Below are 24075 nucleotides of genomic sequence, written 5' to 3'. Positions count from 1 at the left end.
CACAATAGACAAGCACACAATAGACAAGCACACAATAGACAACCACACATTAGACAACCACATTAATGCTTATCATTTTGACACTGAATGTCGGGTTTTTGGTTGGGATTTTTGTTGCGTATCTTTTATTAATGTTCAGAATTGATCAAAGGGCCTGTCTAAATTAATAAATGGGCCAGATCTTGCTCGCAGGCCGGCAGTTGAATATCCCTGCAGTATAACAAACTGTATGTTAACATACCGCGTGCCCTGTTTTTTTCTGTTTGTGTAGAAAGCACTGAAGGGCCAGAGTCGTAATGTGGAGCGTCTGAGGAAGAAGATGAACGAGCAGGAGTCCTGGCTGCTGTTACACTCTCCCACCATCCCTTTCCGCATACACAACAAACATGGCAAGGTAAGCTGCAACTGCATAACCACTGGCCTGGGATCAGATCTATTGTCGTCCTCCAATGGTTAGGATGAAGACTGGGGGTTGGGTAATCTGATTCTAGATCTGTGGTTAGCAACTATGTCCATGACTGCAATGTTGATATACTGATACTGATACCACCCTGCATCGCACTGCTGGCTTGCCTCTGAAACTAAGCAGGGTCGTTCTTGGATGGGAGACCAAATGCTGCTGAAGTAGTGTTGAAGGGCCAGTAGGGGGCACTCTTCACTCTGGTCTAAGGAGATCCCAATACCCCAGGGAAGTGAAGGAGACATTGCCCTGCACAGGGTGCTGTCTTTCGGTAGAGACGTTAAACAGGTGTCCTGACGGGTAGTATCATTATATCAACATTGCAGTCATGGACATAGTTGCTAACCACAGATCTAGAATCAGATTACCCAACCCCCAGTCTTCATCCTAACCTAATCAGCTGTTCCGGTCAACATACACAAGGCTGCGGGGCCAGACGGATTACCAGGACGTGTGCTCCGGGCATGTGCTGACCAACTGGCAGGTGTCTTCACTGACTTTTTCAACATGTCCCTGATTGAGTCTGTAATACCAACATGTTTCAAGCAGACCACCATAGTCCCTAGTCCCTGTGCCCAAGAACACAAAGGCAACCTGCCTAAATGACTACAGACCCGTAGCACTCACATCCGTAGCCATGAAGTGCTTTGAAAGGCTCACATCAACACCATTATCCCAGAAACCCTAGACCCACTCCAATTTGCATACCGCCCAAACAGATCCACAGATGATGCAATCTCTATTGCACTCCACACTGCCATTTCCCATTTGGACAAAAGGAGCACCTATGTGAGAATGCTATTCATTGACTACAGCTCAGCGTTCAACACCATAGTACACCCTCAAAGCTCATCACTAAGCTAAGGAACCTGGGACTAAACACTTCCCTCTGCAACTGGATCCTGGACTTCCTGATGGGCCGCCCCCAGGTGGTGAGGGTAGGTAGCAACACATCTGCCACACTGATCCTCAACACTGGAGCTCCCCAGGGGTGCGTGCTCAGTCCCCTCCTGTACTCCCTGTTCACCCACGACTGCATGGCCAGGCACGACTCCAACACCATCATTAAGTTTGCAGACGACACAACAGTGGTAGGCCTGATCACCGACAATGTCGAGACAGCCTATAGGGAGGAGGTCAGAGACCTGGCCCGGGTGGTGCCAGAATAACAACCTATCCCTCAATATAACCAAGATTAAGGAGATGATTGTAGACTACAGGAAAAGGAGCACCGAGCATGTCCCCATTCTCATCGACGGGGCTGTAGTGGAGCAGGTTGAGAGCCTCAAATTCCTTGGTGTCCACATCAACAACAAACTAGAATGGTACAAACACACCAAGACAGTCGTGAAGAGGGCATGCAAAGCCTATTCCCCCTCAGGAAACTAAAAAGATTTTGCATGGGTCCTGAGATCCTCAAAAGGTTCTACAGCTGCAACATCGAGAGCATCCTGCCCGGTTGCATCACTGCCTGGTACGGCAATTGCTCGGCCTCCGACCGCAAGGCACTACAAAGGGTAGTGCGTACGGCCCAGTACATCACTGGGGCAAAGCTGCCTGCCATCCAGGACTTCTACACCAGGCGGTGTCAGAGGAAGGCCCTAAAATTGTCAAAGACCCCAGCCACCCCAGTCATAGACTGTTCTCTCTACTACCGCATGGCAAGCGGTACCGGAGTGCCAAGTCTAGGACAAAAAGGCTTCTCAACAGTTTTTACCCCCAAGCCATAAGACTCCTGAACAGGTAATCAAATGGCTACCCGGACTATTTGCATTGTGTGCCCCCCCAACCCCTCTTTATACGCTGCTGCTACTCTCTGTTCATCATATATGCATAGTCACTTTAACCATACCTACATGTACATACTACCTCAATAAGCCTGACTAACCGGTGTCTGTATATAGCCTTGCTACTCTTATTTTCAAATGTCTTTTTACTGTTGTTTTATTTCTTTACTTACCTACACACACACACACCCATACCTTTTTTCGCACTGTTGGTTAGAGCCTGTAAGTAAGCATTTCACTAAGGTCTACACCTGTTGTATTTGGCGCACGTGACAAATAAACTTTGATTTGATGAGTAGGGGTGTTAACCACAGTGTTCTGGTTAAATTCCCAACCTGTCCCCATTCCATCATGGCCACCTAATCATCCCCCTCATTCCTAATTGGCATACAGTGCATTCGGGAAGTATTCAGACCCCTTGACTTTTTCCACATTTTGTTACGTTACAGCCTTATTCTAGAATGCATTAGATAGTTTTTTTCCCTCATCAATCTAAACACAATACCTCATAATGACAAAGAGAAAACAGGTTTTTAGAAATATTTGCAAATGTATAATTTTTTAAAAACATATCTTATGTATTCAGACCCTTTGCAATGAGAATCAAAATTGAGCTCCGTTGCATCCTGTTTCCATTGATCATCCTTGAGATGTTTCTACAACTTGTTTGGAGTCCAACTGTGGTAAATTCAATTGATTGGACATGATTTGGAAAGGCACACACCTGTCTATATAAGGTCCCACAGTTGACAATGCATGTCAGAGCAAAAACCAAGCCACGAGGTCTAATGAATTGTCCGGAAATCTCAGAGACAGGATTGTGTCAAGGCACAGATCTGGCAAAGGGTACCAAAACATTTCTGCAGCATTGAAGGTCCCCAAGAACACTGTGGCATCCATCATTCTTAAATGGAAGAAGTTTGGAACCACCAAGACTCTTCGTAAAGCTGTCTGCCCGGCCAAACTGAGCAATCGTGGGAGAAGGGCCTTGGTCAGGGAGGTGACCAAGAACCCGATGGTCACTCTGATGGTGCTCCAGAGTTCCTCTGTGTAGATGGGAGAACCTTCCAGAAGGACAACCATCTCTGCAGCACTCCACCAATCAGGCCTTTATGGTAGAGTGGCCAGACGGAAGCCACTCCTCAGTAAAATGCACATGACAGCCCGCTTAAAGTTTGCCAAAAGGCAGCTAAAGGACTCTCAGACCATGAGAAACAAGATTCCCTGGTCTAATGAAACCAAGATTGAACTTTTTGGCCTGAATGACAAGTGTCACGTCTGGAGGAAACCTGGCACCATCCCTATGGTGAAGCATGGTGGTGGCAGCATCATGCTGTGGTGATGTTTTTCAGCGGCAGGGACTGGGAGACTAGTCAGGTTCGAGGGAAAGATGAACAGAGTAAAGTACTGAGAGATCCGTAATGAAAACCTGCTCCAGATCATTCAGGACCTCAGACTGGGGCGAAGGTTCACCTTCCAACAGGACAATGACCCTAAGCACCCAGCCAAGACAACGCGTGAGTGGCTTCGGGAAAAGTCTGTGTCCTTGAGAGCCCGGACTTGAACCTGATCGAACATCTCTGGAGAGACCTGAAAATAACTGTGCAGCGACGCTCCCCATCCAACTTGACAGAGAGGATCTGCAGAGAAGAATGGCAGTAACTCCCCAAATACAGGTGTGCCAAGCTTGTAGCATCATACCCAAGAAGACTCGAGGCTGTAATCACTGCCAAAGGTGCTTCAAGAAAGGAAAGGGTCTGAATACTTGTGTTAATGAAATATTAACATTTTTTATTTCTTTATAATTAATTAGCAAAAATGTCTAAACTGTTTTTGCTTCGTCATTATGGGGTATTGTGTGTAGATTGAAAAACCAAACAATTTTTATCAATTTTAGAATAAGGCTGTAACATAACAAAATGTGGAAAAAGTCCAGAGGACTGAATACTTCCCGAATGCACTGTATATCACTCCTCACCCCTCCACCATGCTAGCTGATGTGTGGTGGGTGTTCTGGCACCAAAATTGTTGCCATACATCTCCCAGGTGGGTGCTACACATTGGTGGTGGATGAGGTGATTTTCCCTTTACTATGTAAAGCGCTAAATAAACCCAATACATTTATTATTATTTTTATTATGATTTACTTTCCCACCACAGGAGGGAGCTGTTGTCCTATAAAATGTGATTTCCCCCTGTTTTGTCCTCAGAGCTACCTGTTCCTCCTGTCTTCAGACTATGAGAGGTCGGAGTGGAGGGAGAGCATCCAGAAACTACAGAGGAAAGGTACAGGATGAGTCACGAGAGTGAGCAGACAGGCTGATGCCATGGATTCAATGCCTTCAATGCAAATGCACATTAAAGAACCTATGGCCTGGCTGTATGTTCAGGTTTATTAATGGTGTGTTTCTGGGTCTTCAGATCTGCAGACGTGTCAGTTGAGCTCTGTAGAGCTGCAGGTCCTCACCAGCTCCTGCTTCAAACTCCGAACCGTCCACAACATCCCTGTCACCAGTAATAAAGACGGTAGTACACACACATTCACCTCTCCTTCCTTTCCCCTCTGTTTTCAGTTAAAAGCCACAAACATATCTCCTATTTTCTCAGCACAAAAATAGAAATGGTTTGGTAAGGAATCTAGGTTACATAGCGTTTCTCATCTAGTGATAATCTGTGTCATGGCATGTGTGTGTTGCAGCAGGGTTCAGATGGGATGTTTGGATTGGGGTGACATTAAAGCCAGCTGGGAGGCCCACTTTGAGCTCCCAGGATGCACTGGGGGACAGGAAATTGCTGGGAGACACACACTCATACACAACACTGTTATACCGCTGCACAAAACACATTAAACAAACAAGAACGCATTCATGAAGTCTTCATAAACAGAACTTTTTTACATTTACATCATTAAGCAGACGCTCTAAGAGCGACACAGTAGTAAGAGGACAATTTTTGTGTACCTTTTTGTACTGGTCCCCCGTGGGAATCGAACCCACAACCCTGCCGTTGGAAGCGCCATGCTCTACCAACTGAGCCTCATGGGATCCCACTATGCACCACAAATCCCACAGTCATGGTGTTCATGGTAGCTTCCTTAGAGATATAATATCTTCATCAAAAGACAAACATGTTTTCTTGCAAGGCAAGGGGGTTTCTCCTCCTGTACTTTTGCTTACTCTGAATGATACATTGTCATCTTGCTAGATTTCTGCTAGACTTGGTTTAGTAAATTGGATATCATGTACTGTAGTATACATCTAAATTGGCCACAATATTTGCAAGTCACATTATGATTATCTGAGTCTGGCCACAGCATTGTAAACCCATGATTACAGACAGTGATATACACTGAGTGTACAAAACATTAGGAACACCTTTCTAATATTGAGTTGTATCCCCTTTTGCCCTCAGAACAGTCGAAAGCGTTCCACAGGGATGCTGACTCCAATGTTTCCCACAGTTGTGTCAAGTTGGCTGGATGTCCTTTGGGTGGCGGAGCATTCTTGATACACATGGGAAACTGTTGCACGTTCAAAGGCACTTAAATCTTTTGTCTTGCCTAGTCTCCCTCTGAACGGCGCACACACACACAATCCTTATCTCTATTGTCTCAATGCTTAAAAAACCTGTCACCTCCCTTTATCTACACTAATTGAAGTGGATTTAACAGGTGACATCAATAAGGGATCATAGCTTTCATCTGGATTCACCTGGTCAGTCTGTCATGGAAAGAGCATGTTCCTAATGTTTTATACACGGTGTATTTTGATGGTACAGTGCTCCCCCTTGTGGTGACCTGAGGTACTGCTCCTGGCTGGCACAGACTTCCTGATTTGTTTACAGTGAGCTTGTCAAAGCAACTCCCTTTATACTCACATCAAACACTTTTGTTTTCTCTCCAGTTTAGAGGGGATCTGAAACATGGTTAAGCAAAGCACAGGTTTACATTCTTTCTCATCGGTAGTCACTTTATAGTACAGTATGGCAAAAACAAAGGCTCCAGGTCAGCTCATTGGCATTTGACATACATTCAACACCCACAACAGACACACACCATGCATTGACATTATTAGATGGAGTAGCAGAGGGGCTCAAATCAAACCAGCTGGAGGAGAAATGTGATCCCCTCGTTACCATCGCTCTGTCTGACACAGGCCATTATAGTGACCAGGTAGAAGAAACTAGCTACAGATCTAGGATCAGATTACTCTAACTCTGGTCCTAACCTTAACCATTAGAGGGTTATAGGAATACACATTGACATGTCATTACTACCATCTTCTTTGAGTATTTTTGTTGTGGTTAAGATCCAGACAGAATAGCATCTCTGATAATGAGCAGTGGAGGGGGGAAACTAAAGGTTAGAGTCTGGAGTAGATCTTCTCTTGGCTTCTCCCTCTCTTGGTGGCATGACCTGTCTGTGACTGGACATATACAGTCCATAGCACCATACATACACGTGACATATTGTTTTTCCAGTACTCAGTTGTTAGTCTCTCATCTCCGTAGTGGTCCAGAGCATGACCCGATGGGCCTGCAGGGAGCTCCAAACAGGCCATCTCCAGTTTCAACCCCCTGTTTATTTACCAGGAAACGCGCAGGCCTCTGCAACATAATCATGCAGAGGCCAGGGGACAAGAGAGAGAGAGAGAGGGGAAGCATAGGTGTGTGAGTGTGTTGGATTGTGTGTGTAGGCTGGTGTGTGTTTAAGGGCCACCCAAGAACATGCTTGTGAATATTTAAGTCTAAGGCTTAGATACATACACTATGGGGCAACATGATTCTTCCTGTTTTTCCTGCTAATGTCACAGGGAAATTAGGGAGTTGTGGGACAGCTGTATGGGATGCCTTGGTGTAGAGGTCCACACTAAGATGAATGAATGTGTGATTAAACCTGAGCTCCATCTACCACAGCTCTGTGTGTGTGTGTGTGGACCCAGTCCTCTTCATCCTCTTTGCTTCCTGCTCCCACATGGGGCTTCAGTTAGTCTACCTGAAAGAATACCTCACACAAGCACATGAACACACACACAACCATTGTCACTGAAATATATACTACTTCACTGTTCATTGCGAATGAGATGTACCCTCGGCTATGAGGTCCCCTACAGACTCTGGTGAAAAGTAGTGCACTATAAAGGGAATAGGGTACCGTTTGGGATGCACACTCGAGGTTATGAGAATGTATTGTCCCAGGTCACATCCAGGTCACTGATAATGGGTGTGACAGACAGTGACTAACTGCGTTGTGTGTTTCAGATGAGGAAACCCCAGGCCTGTATGGATTCCTCCATGTGATCGTCCACTCTGCAAAAGGCTTCAAAGAGTCAGCCAGTAAGTCTCTCTCTCTCATACTGGGCTTGTACTGCACTGTGTTCAGCGTGTGTGTGTGTGTGTGTGTCTGGATGCACACGCGTGTCCGTCAGCATCTTTCAGCTATTGTATGTGTGCCTGACACCAGGATGTTCATCTTCTGACTCAGCCCTTCTTGATGGTTCGAGCATATCATTTACATCTTGTGCCACAACCAACAAAGAGGACAGACGTTACAGGGAGAAAGGGTTCATGGTTACCATGTCTGTCCCTGCACACTGGTTCTCTTCTCCACAGTAAAGCCTTTTACAAGACCACAACATAGACCCCCAGCAGAGGTAGAAGTTACCACTGAAACAGGGTCAGGTATTATTTCACCCCCCTCATGGTTAAGGATTTGGAGTAATGGGCTATCTGATCCACAATCTGTGGTTCGGTGCAACTGCTACCTCGTGCTCTTACTGATTTGTGGCCGGGGTTCTCCTGGTAAAAGAGAGAGAGGGATAGGGAGAGCATGAGAGAAAGTGGGAGAGAGAAAGAGGGAAGAGCGATTGAGAGAGGGAGCGGTGGGGAGAGAGAAAATATATAGAGAAAGGAGGAAATGTGGGGACGGGAGAGATGGAGGAAGAGATTGAGGTGGAGAGAGAGAAAAAGATTAAGAAAGCTACAGGGCCAGTCCCTGAGGAACAGCTCTGGACCACAGTCACATTCCTGTGGCTCCTTTGATGCTCGGGGCCGTCAGGGACACAACTACTCCATAAAGAGAGCTAACGGGAACAGCGTAGTCCCTACACAGCCACAGCCGAGCTCTCAAGGGACACACACACACACACAAACAGACAGTGAAGGCCAGGAGAAGCCTCTTCTCTCCATCCCTATCTCGTTTTCTCTCTCCCCCCTCTGTCTCTCAGCCCTGGCCTCCCCCTACCTGGTGCGTGCATGGGATGGCCCTAGCCATGACTGTCTGTATGTGTTATCAGGGGGATATGATGTCAGAGAGCCCCAGAGTGGCTCAGATATGTCTGTACCAGACAGCTGCCGCTCCACTCAACACTCTCCACTGCCTGTTACCTTGTTACACAAGAAGCACCGGTTCAAATATCACCACAACAGAAAAGAAAAGACTCAACGAAATATGCCTCAGATACCATGGCAGCCTGTACTGTAGTGTACTTTCTGAAAGCTTCAGAGAGAGATTTATTGTGTAATGGATTGGGGGAAAAAATGGAAAGCTGTTTCCACTGAAAGCCTGTTTGATCCTCACCGGAGCAGAGCTGGCAGAATTGTTTAAAAATGAAGAAGAAGCATGTTGAAGTGGTTTGGTTGTACTTTTCCCTCCATTTTCTCATGGACCGTACCATTGGCATGCCCCTCTGATATGCAGGGGCTGGGGGAGTATGGTTACCACGGCATTGTCCTGATGGATCCTGCCCTCTGAAATGTAAGAGTTCCTGTTTTAGTTTAAACACCCCTCCATGGGTACATAGCATCTCCTATGTGTATGTAGTGGATTGTAGCTAGTCATAGCTAGCATAATGATGCAGTTACGCCACCTACATACTTGAGACCAAGTCACCTCTGAACCCCAACAACCTGGTTCAACAGTATGATCGAGTATAGTTGACTTGGAGTGTGTGGAGTATGGTTGGGAGAGTGGAGTTAAATCTCAGAGCGAGTTGGTAGATGTTTCATCTATCCGGGGTCTTGTGGAGTTTGGATGACATTTCCCCTAATATATCTCACCACCAGTCATGCTGGCCACACCCCTCCAGACCACTGTTAATCAGGGAGATGTCATCTGCCTCCGTCCCATTATAAAGTACACAATTATGTTTGCATCCCAAATGGCACCTTATTCCCTATGTAGAGCACTACTTGTCAAAAGTAGTACACTACACTGAGTGTACAAAACATTAGAAACACCTGCTCTTCCCATGACTGATCCCTTCTTGATGTCACCTGTTAATTCCACTTAAATTAGTGTAGATGTAGGGGAGGAGACAGGTTAAAGAAGGATTGGTGAAGCTGTTCCACTCCCTGTATATAGGGAATAGGATGCTGTTTGGAACACAAGTCTGATAGAGATGTCTTAGTTTGTTTGGGGAATTCCTTTGAGAAGGGACATTACAGAGACTGTAGAGTGGACCGTATGTGGATCTGATATTTCACGTGTTTAGTTTTATTGTCGGCTTCCCCGGTCTCTGCCCTTCAATTTTGTGTTGCTCTGATTCTATCTTTCGAGCGTATTGTGTGTACAAGCCGTATGTCAACCATTTGCTCCCTTGCATAAAAGTGTGTGCCTGTGTGTTGGTTATTCTGTATGTGTGTGTGTGTGTGTATTTGCTTGTGTACTTGTATACAGTACTATTCTATGTATAGCTCGTAACACTACAGCACACGCTGCCTCCAGTCCTTCCTATTGGACACTGGAGTTAGGGGATATACACCCCCTCTCCAGGGTTGTTTTTAGAAACTGCATTATGTACAAACATGTCCTATTAGAACGATCTTATCAACACTGCCACCCGTAGTTTATTTCAATAGGAAGCAGAGATGCATTTCAGCTCAGGGCAACGTTTCAGAAGTGGGTCAGAGGAAGTAGCTAGGAGTCTACTGGTCCCCCCAAAATACATTGACTGAGAATAGAGGTGTTTAAGCATTGGAGTCAACATGGGAACGCTTTCGACACCTTGTAGAGTCCATACCCTGACGAATTGAGGCTGTTCTGAGGGCAAAAGTCGGTGCAACTCAATATTAGGAAGGCGTTACTAATGTTTTGTACGCTCAGTGTATGTCATGTTTTGAACTTTATGTAGGGGAGAGATTTTCTCATCTCTGCCTCTCTATGCATAATGTAATCCCTCCCTGCATCCTTTACTCATGCAACGGTTAGTGTTATCATCCCGGATCCAATTAAAAATAATTTGATAAGACAATTTCCTTCTTCATAATGTTCCTTCCTTGGAATTCCACTTTTTTCCAATAAGTTCTAAATAAAGCAGTAGATTCATCATGTTACAGTCAGGAGCTGTGTTTGGGAGGCAGGCAGGGAGACAGGCACACACACCACACACACACCATAAAGCAGACAAACCCTCCTCCCTGTCTCTAGGTCGTGTTGTTCTTTCAGACCCAGTTTAGATGGTTGCTTTAAGTCTTCAGAATGACTGTTTTAGTCTCAGGTTTTGCTGACCACTGTTTCACCTACAAATGAACACACATCTGCAGGCTAGGATTAGGAAGAGGTCACACACACACACAAACAAAGAGAAGGGGTCAACTTCCAGGTCGTCTGGACAGAATCAGGATGGTATCCATTAACCTGTGTGTGTGTGTGTGTGTGTGTGTGTGTGTGTGTGTGTGTGTGACTGGTAAGACTCCTCACTGACCACCAGATTCATGAGGGCAGGAAGAGGCCTCCCAATAAAATGACAGCCCTCAGGGCTTATTCAACCAATCACCACCAGCCCCCAGCTCTCATTTTCATCGTGTCACATTTCTGAAGGTTCCTTTGGCAACACTACTAACACACATTAAAACAAGGTTAAATATGTTCTTTCTGGCCCTGTTTTTAGTTGTAGGATTTCAGGTCCAGGCCTATAAACCTAGTTCAGATTTGAAGGGAAAATAAACTTTGAGATAAAAGTAGCCCAGGAGTATGATGTATGAATGTTTCCCTTAGTGGTGTTGGGTTTACACTAAGTCTGAACAGTCATAACTTTCAGAAAGGTGCTTGGGACAGAGGTGTAAATCTGACACAGCAGGGAGTTGTGCTTCCGATATATATTTTTTCTCTTAACGAAGCCAAATGCTATTTCTGTGAGCATTAACAGTGATAAACTACCCTGTCTAACTCTCTGTGAACTCACTTCAGTGCAGCAGCACACTAGGCCTATGTCCAATTATGTACACTACTATTTATTTCCCAGTAGTCTTGAATTTCTCATACTTTGAGTGCATCCCAAATTACACCCTATTCCCTACTTTTGACCAGGGCCCATAGAGCTCTGGTCAAATGTAGTGCTCTATACAGGGAATAGGGTTCCATTTGGGACTAAGACTTTGAATTTAACTGATACAGACAGTAGTTAGTGTGTTCCTCCTCAGCCATTGGTTGTCAGGTCACTCTGATAGTCACCCATGTAGCGGATGTGTCTAATTACTAAAGCGTGACTCCATTTTTAAAACACCCCCCAAATGATCAGTTACACCCCTCCGTGCCGTTCCTCTCCAGTCTGGATCCTTCTGCTTTCTTCTGCTTGAGTCACAAGCAAGTCTCAAGTCAAGAGGTTCCGAGTCTCAAGTCGAGTCCCATGTAGAACGGGTAAAGACTCGAGTCAATTCCAAGTTGTGCATTCTAAGAGCAAGTCGAGTTGAGTCACACGTTTTCAATTCAAATCTCAAGTCAAGTAAAAACAAAATCTATACTCGCAACGACTTGATCAGCTACAAATCTTTGTCTGTTTATCGAGGCTACAGGACAGCCCTTTTCATTATTTTGTCTACAACATGTTTTTATTAGCCTATGGAATTGTAAAATATGGACCTTCTAGCATGAAATCAGCGCAGGTTGACGTGCTCAGTGTAGATTTATTTACGGGTCTCAGTGATCCAATGGTGAAAGCTCCATATCATACAAAATATACAAGTCGATTAACCAAATATACATGGGCAATAGCCCAAAAGAAATAGCCTCTGTATCAGGCCTAACCTGTCCTATCTGAACAGACACTGGTAGCGGGCAAGACTGTACAGCTTCCCCTTGAGAAACCAAATTGAATCTATCAAACAAGAACTCAAACTGGTAGCCCTACATAATATAAACACTTGGCCCGAGACCATACCTTTACCCAATTGGCAATTACAACCATATTCCACATATATTGTTATATTGATTGATCTTAATCAGACGTAATGATATTTCAACCATGCATACATGGAACAATCATTTTATCTTATTCAACGACTCCAAAGCGTGGAGCGCAGGCCACGTAGCCTATTTCTATCACACGGAGTATATTACGCACAACAAAAATGACAGCGATATAGGACACAGACACACGGATCTCCGACATAGACCAGGAAATATGAACAAATGAAACTTTACATTTAATGAAATAAACAGAACTTCTACCTCCTGAGTCTTTTGAACGTTCATGTGCGCTATAAACATCACGCCCACTCATAGCAGGGTAAGAAATGGTTGGCTATGAAAGGAAAATGTATCGTAGTAGACCTGTCAAATATGTAACAGAAATGTCTACGTGTTGCAATTAACAGTAAGGTAATGGAATGATTCATCGCTAGCAGTTATTGCATTATTAGATGGAATATATATTTACCTCCCGAGTGGCGCAGCAAGGCACTGCATTGCAGTGCTAGAGGCGTCACTACAGACCCTGGTTCGTTCCCAGGTTGTGTCACAACCGGCCGTGATCTGGAGTCCAATAGGGCGGCGCACAATTGGCCCAGGGTCGTCCGGGTTAGGGGTTTGACCGGGGTAGGCCGTCATTGTGAATAAGAATTTGTTCTTAACTGACTTGCCTAGTTAAATAAAGGTTACACTAAAAATACATCATAGCGCCTATGAATTTAAACATGTGAAAGCAACAGCAAAACATTTAAACAATTTATTTTATTTTAACTCCACTGGTGGGAGTTTGGAGAGTGCAAGTGAAGAGCAGTGCCTATGGTGCTTCTTCGCCACAGTAGTATTTGATTTTAACAACAAATGCCAAATGCAGGCTTCATAAGTAAATTATAAATATCAAGCAATTGTTACATATCAAAAGACCAGTTGGCCTATGCTAGTAATTATTGCCCCATTTCCGGTGACATTGCAAAGTAAACAGTTAATATTCTTGATCACCAAACACTTTTTGGAGCTGCATATTTATATATTATGGCAAGCCTCACTCCCTAAATTTTGACATTTGCGCATTTTATAGCTGTACAGCAAATCAACATTCTGTTCGCAAGCTCACCCAACCTGTGTTGATTGAAAATTTTCTGGTCCAATCAGAGTGCGCGTTTCACTAGCCAATCTGTTGCATTTTTTTTTTGCAAGGGCGATTCTGCGGCTACTGTCTTTGTCTGCGTGTAGATTAATCCACGTAGTGTCTGTGCCACAAAATGAGTGACAAAACATTACAAAACCTGGCCAGATAATTTCAAGTCATATATCTCGAGTCAAAGTCGAGTCCCGAGTCTTGAGGCTCCAAGTCGAGTCTCAAGTCATCAAATTTGTGACTTGAGTCCACAAGTCTGCCTAACCTAATCCTGATTCTGATATGTCTATGAGCTAAACCCAGACAGACATGGGTCATGCTATTGTTTTCATATTGCTACGTCATGTGTGACTATGTACTACAGTGTAAACAGTTCTGTGCGTGGGTGATGTGACTGTGTGTTCAGGGGTCAGGGTGGGTAACCATCCATCATGCTGTCAGAGAGCAGTCGAGACCCCAGGGACTAGCGGGGCTGGAGAGAGAGGCCTCTGGCTTGGTCTCTTAGACCAGTGCAGGGGAGACATTGTAATGGATATCTGGATAAATGGCCTATGGAGACTAGTGCATTAGCATAAACATGAGTACATTAGCCTAGCTGATGCTCTGCTGAGCTGAGGGGAATACCTGGCCCTGGGGACTTGTTGTGTGTGTGTGTGTGTGTGTGTGTGTGTGTGTGTGTGTGTGTGTGTGTGTGTGTGTGTCTTTATTCATTCTATCAGTAATACAGGCCTCTACCATTAGGTGGTAAGGGCTTGAGAAGTAATACAGGCCCTTACCATTAGGTGGTAAGGGCTTGAGAAGTAATACAGGCCTCTACCATTAGGTGGTAAGGGCTTGAGAAGTAATACAGGCCTCTACCATTTAGTGGTAAGGGCTTGCGAAGTAATACAGGCCTCTACCATAGGTGGTAAGGCTTGAGAAGTAATACAGGCCTTACCATTAGGTGGTAAGGGCTTGAGAAGTAATACAGGCCTCTACCATTAGGTGGTAAGGGCTTGAGAAGTAATACAGGCCTCTACCATTAGGTGGTAAGGGCTTGAGAAGTAATACAGGCCTCTACCATTAGGTGGTAAGGAAATTAATTGTCAGTGACCATTGATACAGACATGATCTAGCTCTACACAATTGTGGTACGATCATATTCAAATGTCTGTCCATTTACTGTCAGTCTTGCTATTATTGTGTTATAAGTGCTGATTATTTTAGATTCACTCATTGTGATTTCTGACTCCTGTGTCCTGTTCAGATCTGTACTGTACCCTGGAGGTGGACTCCTACGGCTACTTTGTCAGCAAGGCCAAGACCCGCGTCTTCAGAGACACCACTGAACCACAGTGGAACGAGGTGAGAGACCAACACTCGTCAGAGCTCCAATGTTCAGATCGTATTTCAGTCGGTTAGTCATGCTGTCAACAGGGCGTTGAACTCAATATCCAATACTCCATCATTCGGTCTGTTATTTGGACCGATAGGAAATTGAACCCTATTCTCATGTCCTTCCTGTCTGTTGTCCAATAGGAATTTGAGATCGAGCTGGAAGGTTCTCAGTGCCTGCGGATCCTGTGCTACGAGAAATGCTACGACAAGACCAAGCTCAACAAGGATGACAATGAGATCGTGGACATCATCATGGGCAAGGGCCAGGTGCAGGTAAGGAGAGAGGGACAACCCTCACCTCATGAATTCAAACTCGCTGTAAAGTTATTCCATAAGCATATATGGACTTGTTTGCTCTTATGGACCCTCACAGAAACATATAGTACCAGAAGCCATGGAGCAATGCATTCAGCTCAGACTTTTCCCCAACATGTGACTCACTCTTAATGTTGTCTGGTCTCTTGTGTGCAATAGTTGGGTTTTGTTGTGGTGGACTACTTTGACGTGGGTCGGTTGGTTTAACTGTCTGAGAAAGAGGGACAGCGAGAGAATGAGAGAGTGAGTATTAGAGACTGTGTACGTGGGAGGTTTTCCCCCTTCCTTGTGGGAAAATACACTCTTAAAAAATCCCTCGCTCTCAGAATGTCCTTTGACTGTAACATGTTTGGGAAGGTTGTGCATTGCTATCTGTGGTTAGTTATTAAGACTAGTCTCAGTAGTCTCTTCCCACAACCGCTGTACCACCATGACTCTGACAAGGGAGAATTAGAGACCACTATTTGTAGATTTCCCAGAGACTCCTTGTTCTTGCATCAGGTCAAGTAGGCCTTGACTCTTCTCATTTTGTCTGTAGCTGCGTAGTGTAGTTATGACTTTCCACTGTCACCTTCATGATAGTTATTCTCCTCTTCAGGCCTGTTTAAGTTATCCCATCGTCCGCCATCTTTGATTTTCCTCCTAAATCTGGGTCAACTTTGAGGATTATTAAAGGAGTATTACTAAAGAATGCACAGTACTGTATTGTTGCTTATTTCTCTAGTGGTGCAATCGTAGTGTAGCTAGAGGTGAGCTTGGAGCAAGTTTGACTCTTTAGTTCCTTAACCTGGTTTTTCTGAGTTAATTTTTTTCACTACTCCCACACAGAAATCAGTATCAACTATTCACTGGTGTTTTTGGTGGTTGTTACAGAACAGCTTTTTCAGGTAGAAACAAGCTCACTGCCTGGTCGTCATGGGAATACCGAGCTCTCTCAAACGGAAGAGTCTGGAAAGTGGGGCAAACTAGAAATACTGAGTGAAAAATGATTCCTTTTAAGACAAGTCACAGCTAAAGCATTCTTCTCCAAAAGATTCAACTAGTGTTGTGTGGAGAATATACTTAGACGGTATATTAGATGTGTTTATATAAATAACAAACTATTAGCCTAGATGGTTCATAATCTTCTTACATTACTTATCTTACACTCCAGCATCTCTTTAGTTCTTTGAAGTGTGTCTGTTTTCTGTCCTTGACTGACGTGTCAATGCTTCTCTTCCTCTTCAAGTATAGCGAAGAATCTCACTCCACGATGCCCTCTCATTGGCAGTCCAATTTGGAGAGAGTTCGTTTTTATAGAGCTGTTTAAATGGTTGCCTGTTTCTATTTCCCTGACTATGTGCAGAAAAGCGCTTTGGACTGAGCAGGTTTTATTTGCCTCTAGTGAACCAGAGAGCATGTCTGGCCTGTCTAAGTGAATGGTCCTCTGTGCGTACTAACTCTGCCTAGTAACTGAGGAATGTCCACGTTCTCTCGCTATGCTATGCATTCTGAGATGTCAGGTACTTGAGTTATGGTGATGTCATCATAGCCCATATGTGTCATCCATTTTGTCCCAGCATGTGGTATACCCCTCTTCCTCCCCTGACAGCCTCTAAGGCAGTAGTTCTCAAACCGCTCCTCGGGGACCCCCAGACATTTCACAATTTTGTTGTAGCCCTGAACTCATCTTATTCACCTATTCGAAGGCTGATGATTAGTTGACAAGTTGAATCAGGTGTGCTAGCTCTTGAGTAGATCAAATACATGGAACGGGTGGGTGTCTCCGAGGAGAGGTTTGAGAACCACTGCTCTAAGGGTCTCTGAAGTATGATCAATTATGATTGGTTGTAACGCTTTCTGAGAACATGCAGTTTACACTACTCCAGTGTTTCCCAACTCCATTCCTCCAGTACCCCCAACAGTACAAATGTATATTGTAGCCCTGGACATGCACACCTGATTCAACTTGTCAACTAATCATCAAGCCCTTGATGAACTGAATCAAGTATGTTTGTCCGGGGATACAACAGAAATGTGTGCTGTTGGGGGTACTGGATGCCTGGAGTGGGGAAACACTGGACTACTCCATACAGTAAACACTACTCCTACAACATAGACTTCTACAGTACAGTAGAGTACAAACAATAATGATATTACTACCAGTAATGATTTGTTCTATTTCTGTCTATTTTAATTTCCTGGTCTGATCTATAAATGAGGATTAGTCAAATTGAGAGAAAAGCCTAATTAAAGGTTAATTAAAGCACCTCCTGATCTTTGGCCAGGCACCTTTTTGAAACATATTATATTCCACTGTAATTCCACTGTAATCCTTGTAATGGGTTCATGAGGTTTCTCGTTTTCCTGCAGAGGAAGAGTGGATGAGTGAGCCTGTTACCTCTGATTGAACTGATTAGGAGTGGAACACTAGACTTTGGAGGATGTGTAGGATAAGTGTGTGTGTTGGTACTGAGGCACTGAGCTACAGACCTGCCTCATAACAACTTCATGGCTAAGATGTACTGTACCCTCTACTCACTCATAGGGGTACAACAGCCTGGCAGAGAGGCACACTGTCTTCTGGGATAACACACTGCCACCTAGCCAACAACAGCCACGTTGTCAAAAAATGAACAAATAAATAAATATATTATTCACCACATGTTGTTCACTGCTTGCTGTTGGAAAAAGTAGTGAGAGAAGGGAATGGCATGTTCAGTCCCAGGCTGAGAGATGGTGTGATTGGTGATGAGTGTTGCTAGGGGAGAGGAGAGTTTCACTCTGCAGTGAGAGAGGCAGCCAATTACTTATCACTGTAAGAGAGGCTTGAGCTGAAAAGGAAACTCTCAAAAGAGAGAACTTATCAGTATTTCCTTTGCTTGCATCAGTGCTATTGGCTGAGCGTGGGAGACCATGTCCCTGATATGAATGTGGCTGCTGCTATGTGTAATAGTGCTGGTTAAGGGATAGGGACACTGTAGAATGAGAGAGAGAGTCTCTATAGCAAGGACCGAAAGATGTTCAGAAAACACTGTGAGGAGCTAATATGGAGTATAGGGGACATTAAAGTAAAGGGACATGCAGTACTAGTCAAAAGTTTGGACACCTACTCATTCAAGGGTCTACATTGTAGAATAATAGTGAAGACATCAAAACTATGAAATAGCACATATGGAATCATGTAGTAACCAAAAAAGTGTTAAACGAAACATATATTTTAATTATTCAAAGTAGCCACCCTTTGCCATGATGACAGCTTTGCACACTTTTGGCATTCTCTCAACCAGCTTCATGAGGTAGTCACCTGAAATGCATTTCAATGAACAGGTGTGCCTTGTTAAAAGTTAATTTGTGGAATTTCTTTCCTCATTATTGCATTTGAGCCAATCAGTTGTGTCGTGACAAGGTAGGGGTGGTATACAGAAGATGGCCCTATTTGGTAAAAGATCAAGTCCATATTATAGCAAGAACAGCTCAAATAAGGACAGAGAAATGACAGTCCAACATTACTTTTAGACATGAAGGTCAGTCAATCCGGAAAATTTCTTTGAAGTTGCAAAAACCATCAAGCACTATGATGAAATTGGCTCTCATGAGGACCGCCACAGGAAAGGAAGACCCAGAGTTACCTCTGCTGCAGAGGATAAGTTCATTCGACTTAACTGCTCCTCAGTTTACAGCCGAAATAAGTGCTTCACATAGTTCAAGTAACAGACACATCTCAACATCAACTGTTGAGAGGAGACTGCGTGAATCAGGCCTTCGTGGTCGAATTACTGCAAAGAAACAACAACTAAAGGACACCAATAAGAAGAAGAGACTTGCTTGGGCCAAGAAACACAAGCAATGGACATTAGACCGTGGAAATCTGATGAGCCCAAATTTGAGATTTTTGGTTCCAACCGGCGTGTCTTTGTGAGATGCAGAGTAGGTGAACAAATGATCTCCGCATGTGTGGTTCCCACCGTGAAGCATGGAGGAGGAGGTGTGATGGTGTTGGGGTGCTTTGCTGGTGACACTGTGATTTATTTATAATTCAAGGCACACTTAACCAGCATGGCTAACACAGCATTCTGCAGTGATATGCCATCCCATCTGGTTTGCACTTAGTCCTACTATCATTTGTTTTTCAACAGGACAATGACCCAAAACACACCTCCAGGCTGTTTAAGGGCTATTTGACCAAGAAGGAGAGTGATTGAGTGCTGCATCAGATGACCTGGCCTCCACAATCACCTAAACCCAATTGAGATGGTTTGGGATGAGTTGGACTGCAGAGTGAAGGAAAAGCAGCCAACAAGTGCTGAGCATATGTGGAAACTCCTGTTGGAAAAGCATTCCTCATGAAGCTGGTTGAGAGAATGCCAAGAGTGTGCAAAGCTGTCATCAAGACAAAGGGTGGCTACTTTGAAAAATCTAAAATAGATTTTGATTTGTTTAATTATTTTTTGGTTATTACATGATTCCATATATGTTATTTCATAGTTATGATGTCTTCGCTATTATTCTACAATTTTGAAAATAGTTAAAATAAAGAAAAACCCTTGAATGGATCAGTGTGACCAAACTTTTGACTGGTACTAAAGATGTTTGAGAGACTTGACTGTAGTTTACATGCCAACACTTAAGTGGATGAAGTCCTTCTCTGTGCACACAGTACCTTGCGGCTGAGACATTTTCTTTGAGCTCTTCTGTTTTCGTTTCTCGTCAAGCAACTCTGAAAAGAGCCAAAATGTTTTGCTTTCCTCTCTGGAGACCTAACTGATTTATTTAACAAGACTCCAGAATACAAAAAGCCCTTAAATGGACATATCATGCAGCAACATTGCTCTTTATATTTCCTGCTACTGTTAATTTTCTTCACTGATGAGAAAGTTGAGATACTGTACAGTAAGCTTTGTCCTGTAATGAGATTTCAATATCGACAGTATCCGTCAGAGGACATTTTGTTTGTGTGAAGGTAAACATTAAGAGGATGATATATGCGAGACTTTCCTTAGATGTCTTCATAGGCTGAGTTCCATTCTCTGTTTTTGCACAATTAGGCTAGTGCTGTATCAGTATGTATTTGAAATGTGCAGTATGATACAGTATTAGTATACTATTTTGAAACTATTAGATATAAATGCCACTGAAGAATACTGCAGTGTCTGTCCCACCCAGACTGCCTTAAGTTCGGATCTATCAGCCTTATTTCCATGGATACAGGGGACCCTGTGGTGCATAGTGAGGTCAAACTGGTGTGTGCATGCGTGCGTTCGTCCCTGAGGGTCAGCCACACACACACACACACACACACACACACACACACACACACACACACACACACACACACACACACACACACACCCCTGCAGTGCTGCTCTGATCTGTTTTTGCCTGACTGAGTCCCAGCCGGCAGGCAGCAATTAATTTCCACATACACAGCTCTGACCCCCAAGGAGATGACCCCTGACCTCTAGGGGTCAAAGCCCTAATCCTCCGTTAAATAACATGTTAGAAGCTATTTCCCACCTGTCTGTCTTTCATCTCACACAGGGAACATTCATCTCTCTAGCTGGTCCTTTTTGGATGAGGGATGTGTGTGAAATGGCAGCCTATTATAGTGCACTACTTTTGACTAAGGCCCACATAGGGAATGTGTGTATATAGGGAATAAGGGGTCATTTCAGCCCCAGACAAAGTTGCAAGGAGGACGTTGGCTGTCCTCAAATGCCTTGGTGTTGAAGCGAGAGCTCGGCGTGACTAATTGACTGACTTTCCAAGCTTTCCATTTCAGCCTTTTTGCATTTCAGAAATGGCTCTTTTGTGACCTTTAGGTGCCCGTGATTACTAAGAGTATGTTCTCTCTAAAAGGGACTGATTACACAACGCTTGAGATGACAGCCTCGACCAGTGCTTCTTTCTGTACAGCGGAAATGCATCCGTCTAAGCAGCTAAAGCCACACACTCCCTCTCCTCCTGGGCTCAAGCCCGGCCTTTCTCATTTCTCTCGCTCTCTTATCGGGAGGAGAGAGTGTTGTCTTTCATACACCCACTGCTCACACAGCTGTCCGTCTGAATGGGTTGGCTCCAGCACAGAGGAGACGGACTGGAGAAGATTGAGGAGATACTGATGGTATGACTCTGATATTGATACAGATTTTTATTTTTTCATTTTACCTTTATTTAACTAGGCAAGTCAGTTAAGAACAAATTCTTATTTTCAATGACGGCCTAGGGACAGTGGGTTAACTGCCTTGTTCAGGGGCAGAATGACAGATTTTTACCTTGTCAGCTTGGGGATTCGATCGGCTAAACCTTTCGGTTACTAGTCCAACACTAACCACTAGGCTACCTGCCTCCCCATGATCTTCTCCTTCTGTTAGGCAACACATCTCTCCAGAAGCTTCATAAGAGCTCCCAGGTGTGAGACCACACTCTGAATTCCACTGTACTGAAATGGCCTGCACTTGGCAAGTATCCACAGTGTGTGTCCCTCCGTGGTGGATTCTGGTAGTTGATAGTTGAGCTGCTTGGTTTAGCCCGGTCAGTCCATAGAAATAGGATGACTACCATAGAAATGCATACATTTCATTATATTTATAGCGTCAACTGTTGATGTCTCAGTGTGGTTTCTAATCTCATCTCTATAATCCTTCTCCCATGGCTAGGGGACAACATCACCTTAACTCCTCTGACCCAACCTACACCCACCCAGGAGCCACTCTCCTCATCTCTCCACTCCTCCTTCTCTCCCTCAACCCCTTTGACCCAACCTACACCCACCCAGGAGCCACTCTCCTCCTCATCTCTCCACTCCTCCTTCTCTCCCTCAACCCCTCTGACCCAACCTACACCCACCCAGGAGCCACTCTCCTCCTCATCTCTCCACTCCTCCTTCTCTCCCTCAACCCCTCTGACCCAACCTACCCCCACGTGAGCCCCTCTCCTCTATCCTCCCCCTCTCCTTCACTCCTTCTCTCTCCTCTACCCTTCTTTCCTCCACTCCTCTATACCTCCCACTGGTCTGTAGCGGGGGTCCTTTTGATTCTTTCCTATTGCAGGGTGAGTGTCCATGTCACAGACCTCTCTCTTCTCCCTCTTATTGTACCTGTATAATCTGTAAACTGAGCTACTTGGACCGTTTCCCAGAGATAATGGGAGACAGAGTTCAGGAGTTGGAGAAGAAGTGTGTGTGTGTGTGTGTGGGGTGGAGGGAGGCACACAGCTCTTTGTTCCTGGCAGCCCTTACCATCAGGGCACAGCAGAACAGCACATTACAGTAACAGAACATTGTTTACAGCCGCTCTGCTCTGCAGTAATGCAATCTCCTACAGTACTCTCTAACAGAGCCAGAGTCCTCTCCTCAGACTCGAGGTAAAACATAAAACACCCCATTAAAGTAGATATGTTGGTCACATTTTTGGGGGGTTTATTGGTAGAAGTCAGGCGGTAGGTAGCCTAGTGATTAAGAGCGTTTGGCCAGTAACTGAAAGGTCGCCGATTCGAATCCCCAAGCCGACTACAGTAGGGGAAAAATCTGTCTGTGCCCTTGACCAAGACACTTAACCCTAATTGGCCCTGTAAGCTCTGGATAAGAGCATCTACTAAAAGACAAAAATGTAAAAGTTTCTTCAGCACAAAAAAACACTATCTGGTTCGCGGTCTATAGATCTGGTTCGCGGTCTATAGATCTGGTTCGCAGTCTATAGATCTGGTTCGCGGTCTATAGATCTGGTTCGCGGTCTATAGATCTGGTTCGCGGTCTACAGATCTGGTTCGCGGTCTACAGATCTGGTTCGCGGTCTATAGATCCAAGCAGACGTGAGGCTCTAAAATGTAAACATCAAGTGCCAGGATGCAGGAGCCTGATGATGTCTTCGAAACAACATGTGGAGTTAATATTCATCTTAGTTTCTTTGTTTGCACCCAGGCAGAACGTGTGTATATGTATGTGTGTTCCTGTGTGTGTCAACGTAATATGAATGAATGTATCTAATAGGCCTGCTCATCCATCATGCTCTGGCTCCAATCATGGTGTAATCTGTCATGTCCGCGCCGATACACACCCCCACTCCGGGGCCATACACATACATACATACACACACACACACACACACACACACACACACACACACACACACACACACACACACACACACACACACACACACACACACACACACAGAGCGGTGTCTGTGAGTGATGGGCCACGAGGGTGTGTCCTGAGACTGCTAGAGCAAAAACACACACACATACATTAATGGGGGGCAAATACACCATCCATGTAAATGATATAAATGACTCCAGCCTGCCATATGCCCTTCTGTTTATTACCCCCTGTGTGGTGAGTGTGAGGGAGGGAGTGTGTACCGTATGTTTCCATGCTTTGAAAAAGGTTTTATTACATACAGTTGGCGCTATTCAATGACCAACAACATCCAAAGGACAGTATTTTGGCTCACTAAGGAATGCTCAATGGAATGGAATCTTATTCCAGCCTTTAAAAGGTTAACAATTTAACCCTCAATAATTTGCCCCCTCAGCATAATGGTACAGTATCTCTGGCATGATGGGTAATGGGGATCATCATTCATATAGTCTCAATGTGTTCCTCATGTAGCTAGCATCTGGTGCCCTTTATTGATGGTGGGCAATTAGGGCTCTTCCTCATGTCTCCCCCATCTCTTTCATTTGACAGGTTAGTTTTCTTCCCCCATTTCCTAACAAAGAACCCTCAAAGAACCCTTTTTCCTCAACTTTCCCCACAACTCGCTTTGACAGCCTTTGTTATACCACAACAATTAACTAGGTTTTGTAAAGGAAGAATCAGCTCATGTAAGACAGAAGA

General features: G+C 44.5%; 1 protein-coding gene across 2 annotated transcripts in view; it reads left to right on the top strand.

Moving 5' to 3' along the window:
• Positions 1-24075, top strand: part of abr (ABR activator of RhoGEF and GTPase) — a 217362-nt gene that overhangs the window by 142000 nt on the left and 51287 nt on the right. For both annotated transcript variants that reach the window (XM_070449398.1, XM_024011125.2), the window contains 6 exons: positions 272-394; positions 4458-4533; positions 4669-4773; positions 7507-7581; positions 14815-14912; positions 15087-15218. In XM_070449398.1, coding sequence (XP_070305499.1) covers positions 272-394; positions 4458-4533; positions 4669-4773; positions 7507-7581; positions 14815-14912; positions 15087-15218 — 609 coding nt within the window. The remainder of the gene's footprint in view (positions 1-271; positions 395-4457; positions 4534-4668; positions 4774-7506; positions 7582-14814; positions 14913-15086; positions 15219-24075) is intronic.

This window comes from Salvelinus sp. IW2-2015, linkage group LG20 (assembly GCF_002910315.2).
Source record: "Salvelinus sp. IW2-2015 linkage group LG20, ASM291031v2, whole genome shotgun sequence".
Taxonomy (NCBI): Eukaryota; Metazoa; Chordata; class Actinopteri; order Salmoniformes; family Salmonidae; genus Salvelinus; species Salvelinus sp. IW2-2015.
The sequence above is the reverse complement of the archived record's forward strand: the minus strand, read 5'-3'. Positions and strand labels throughout refer to the sequence as shown.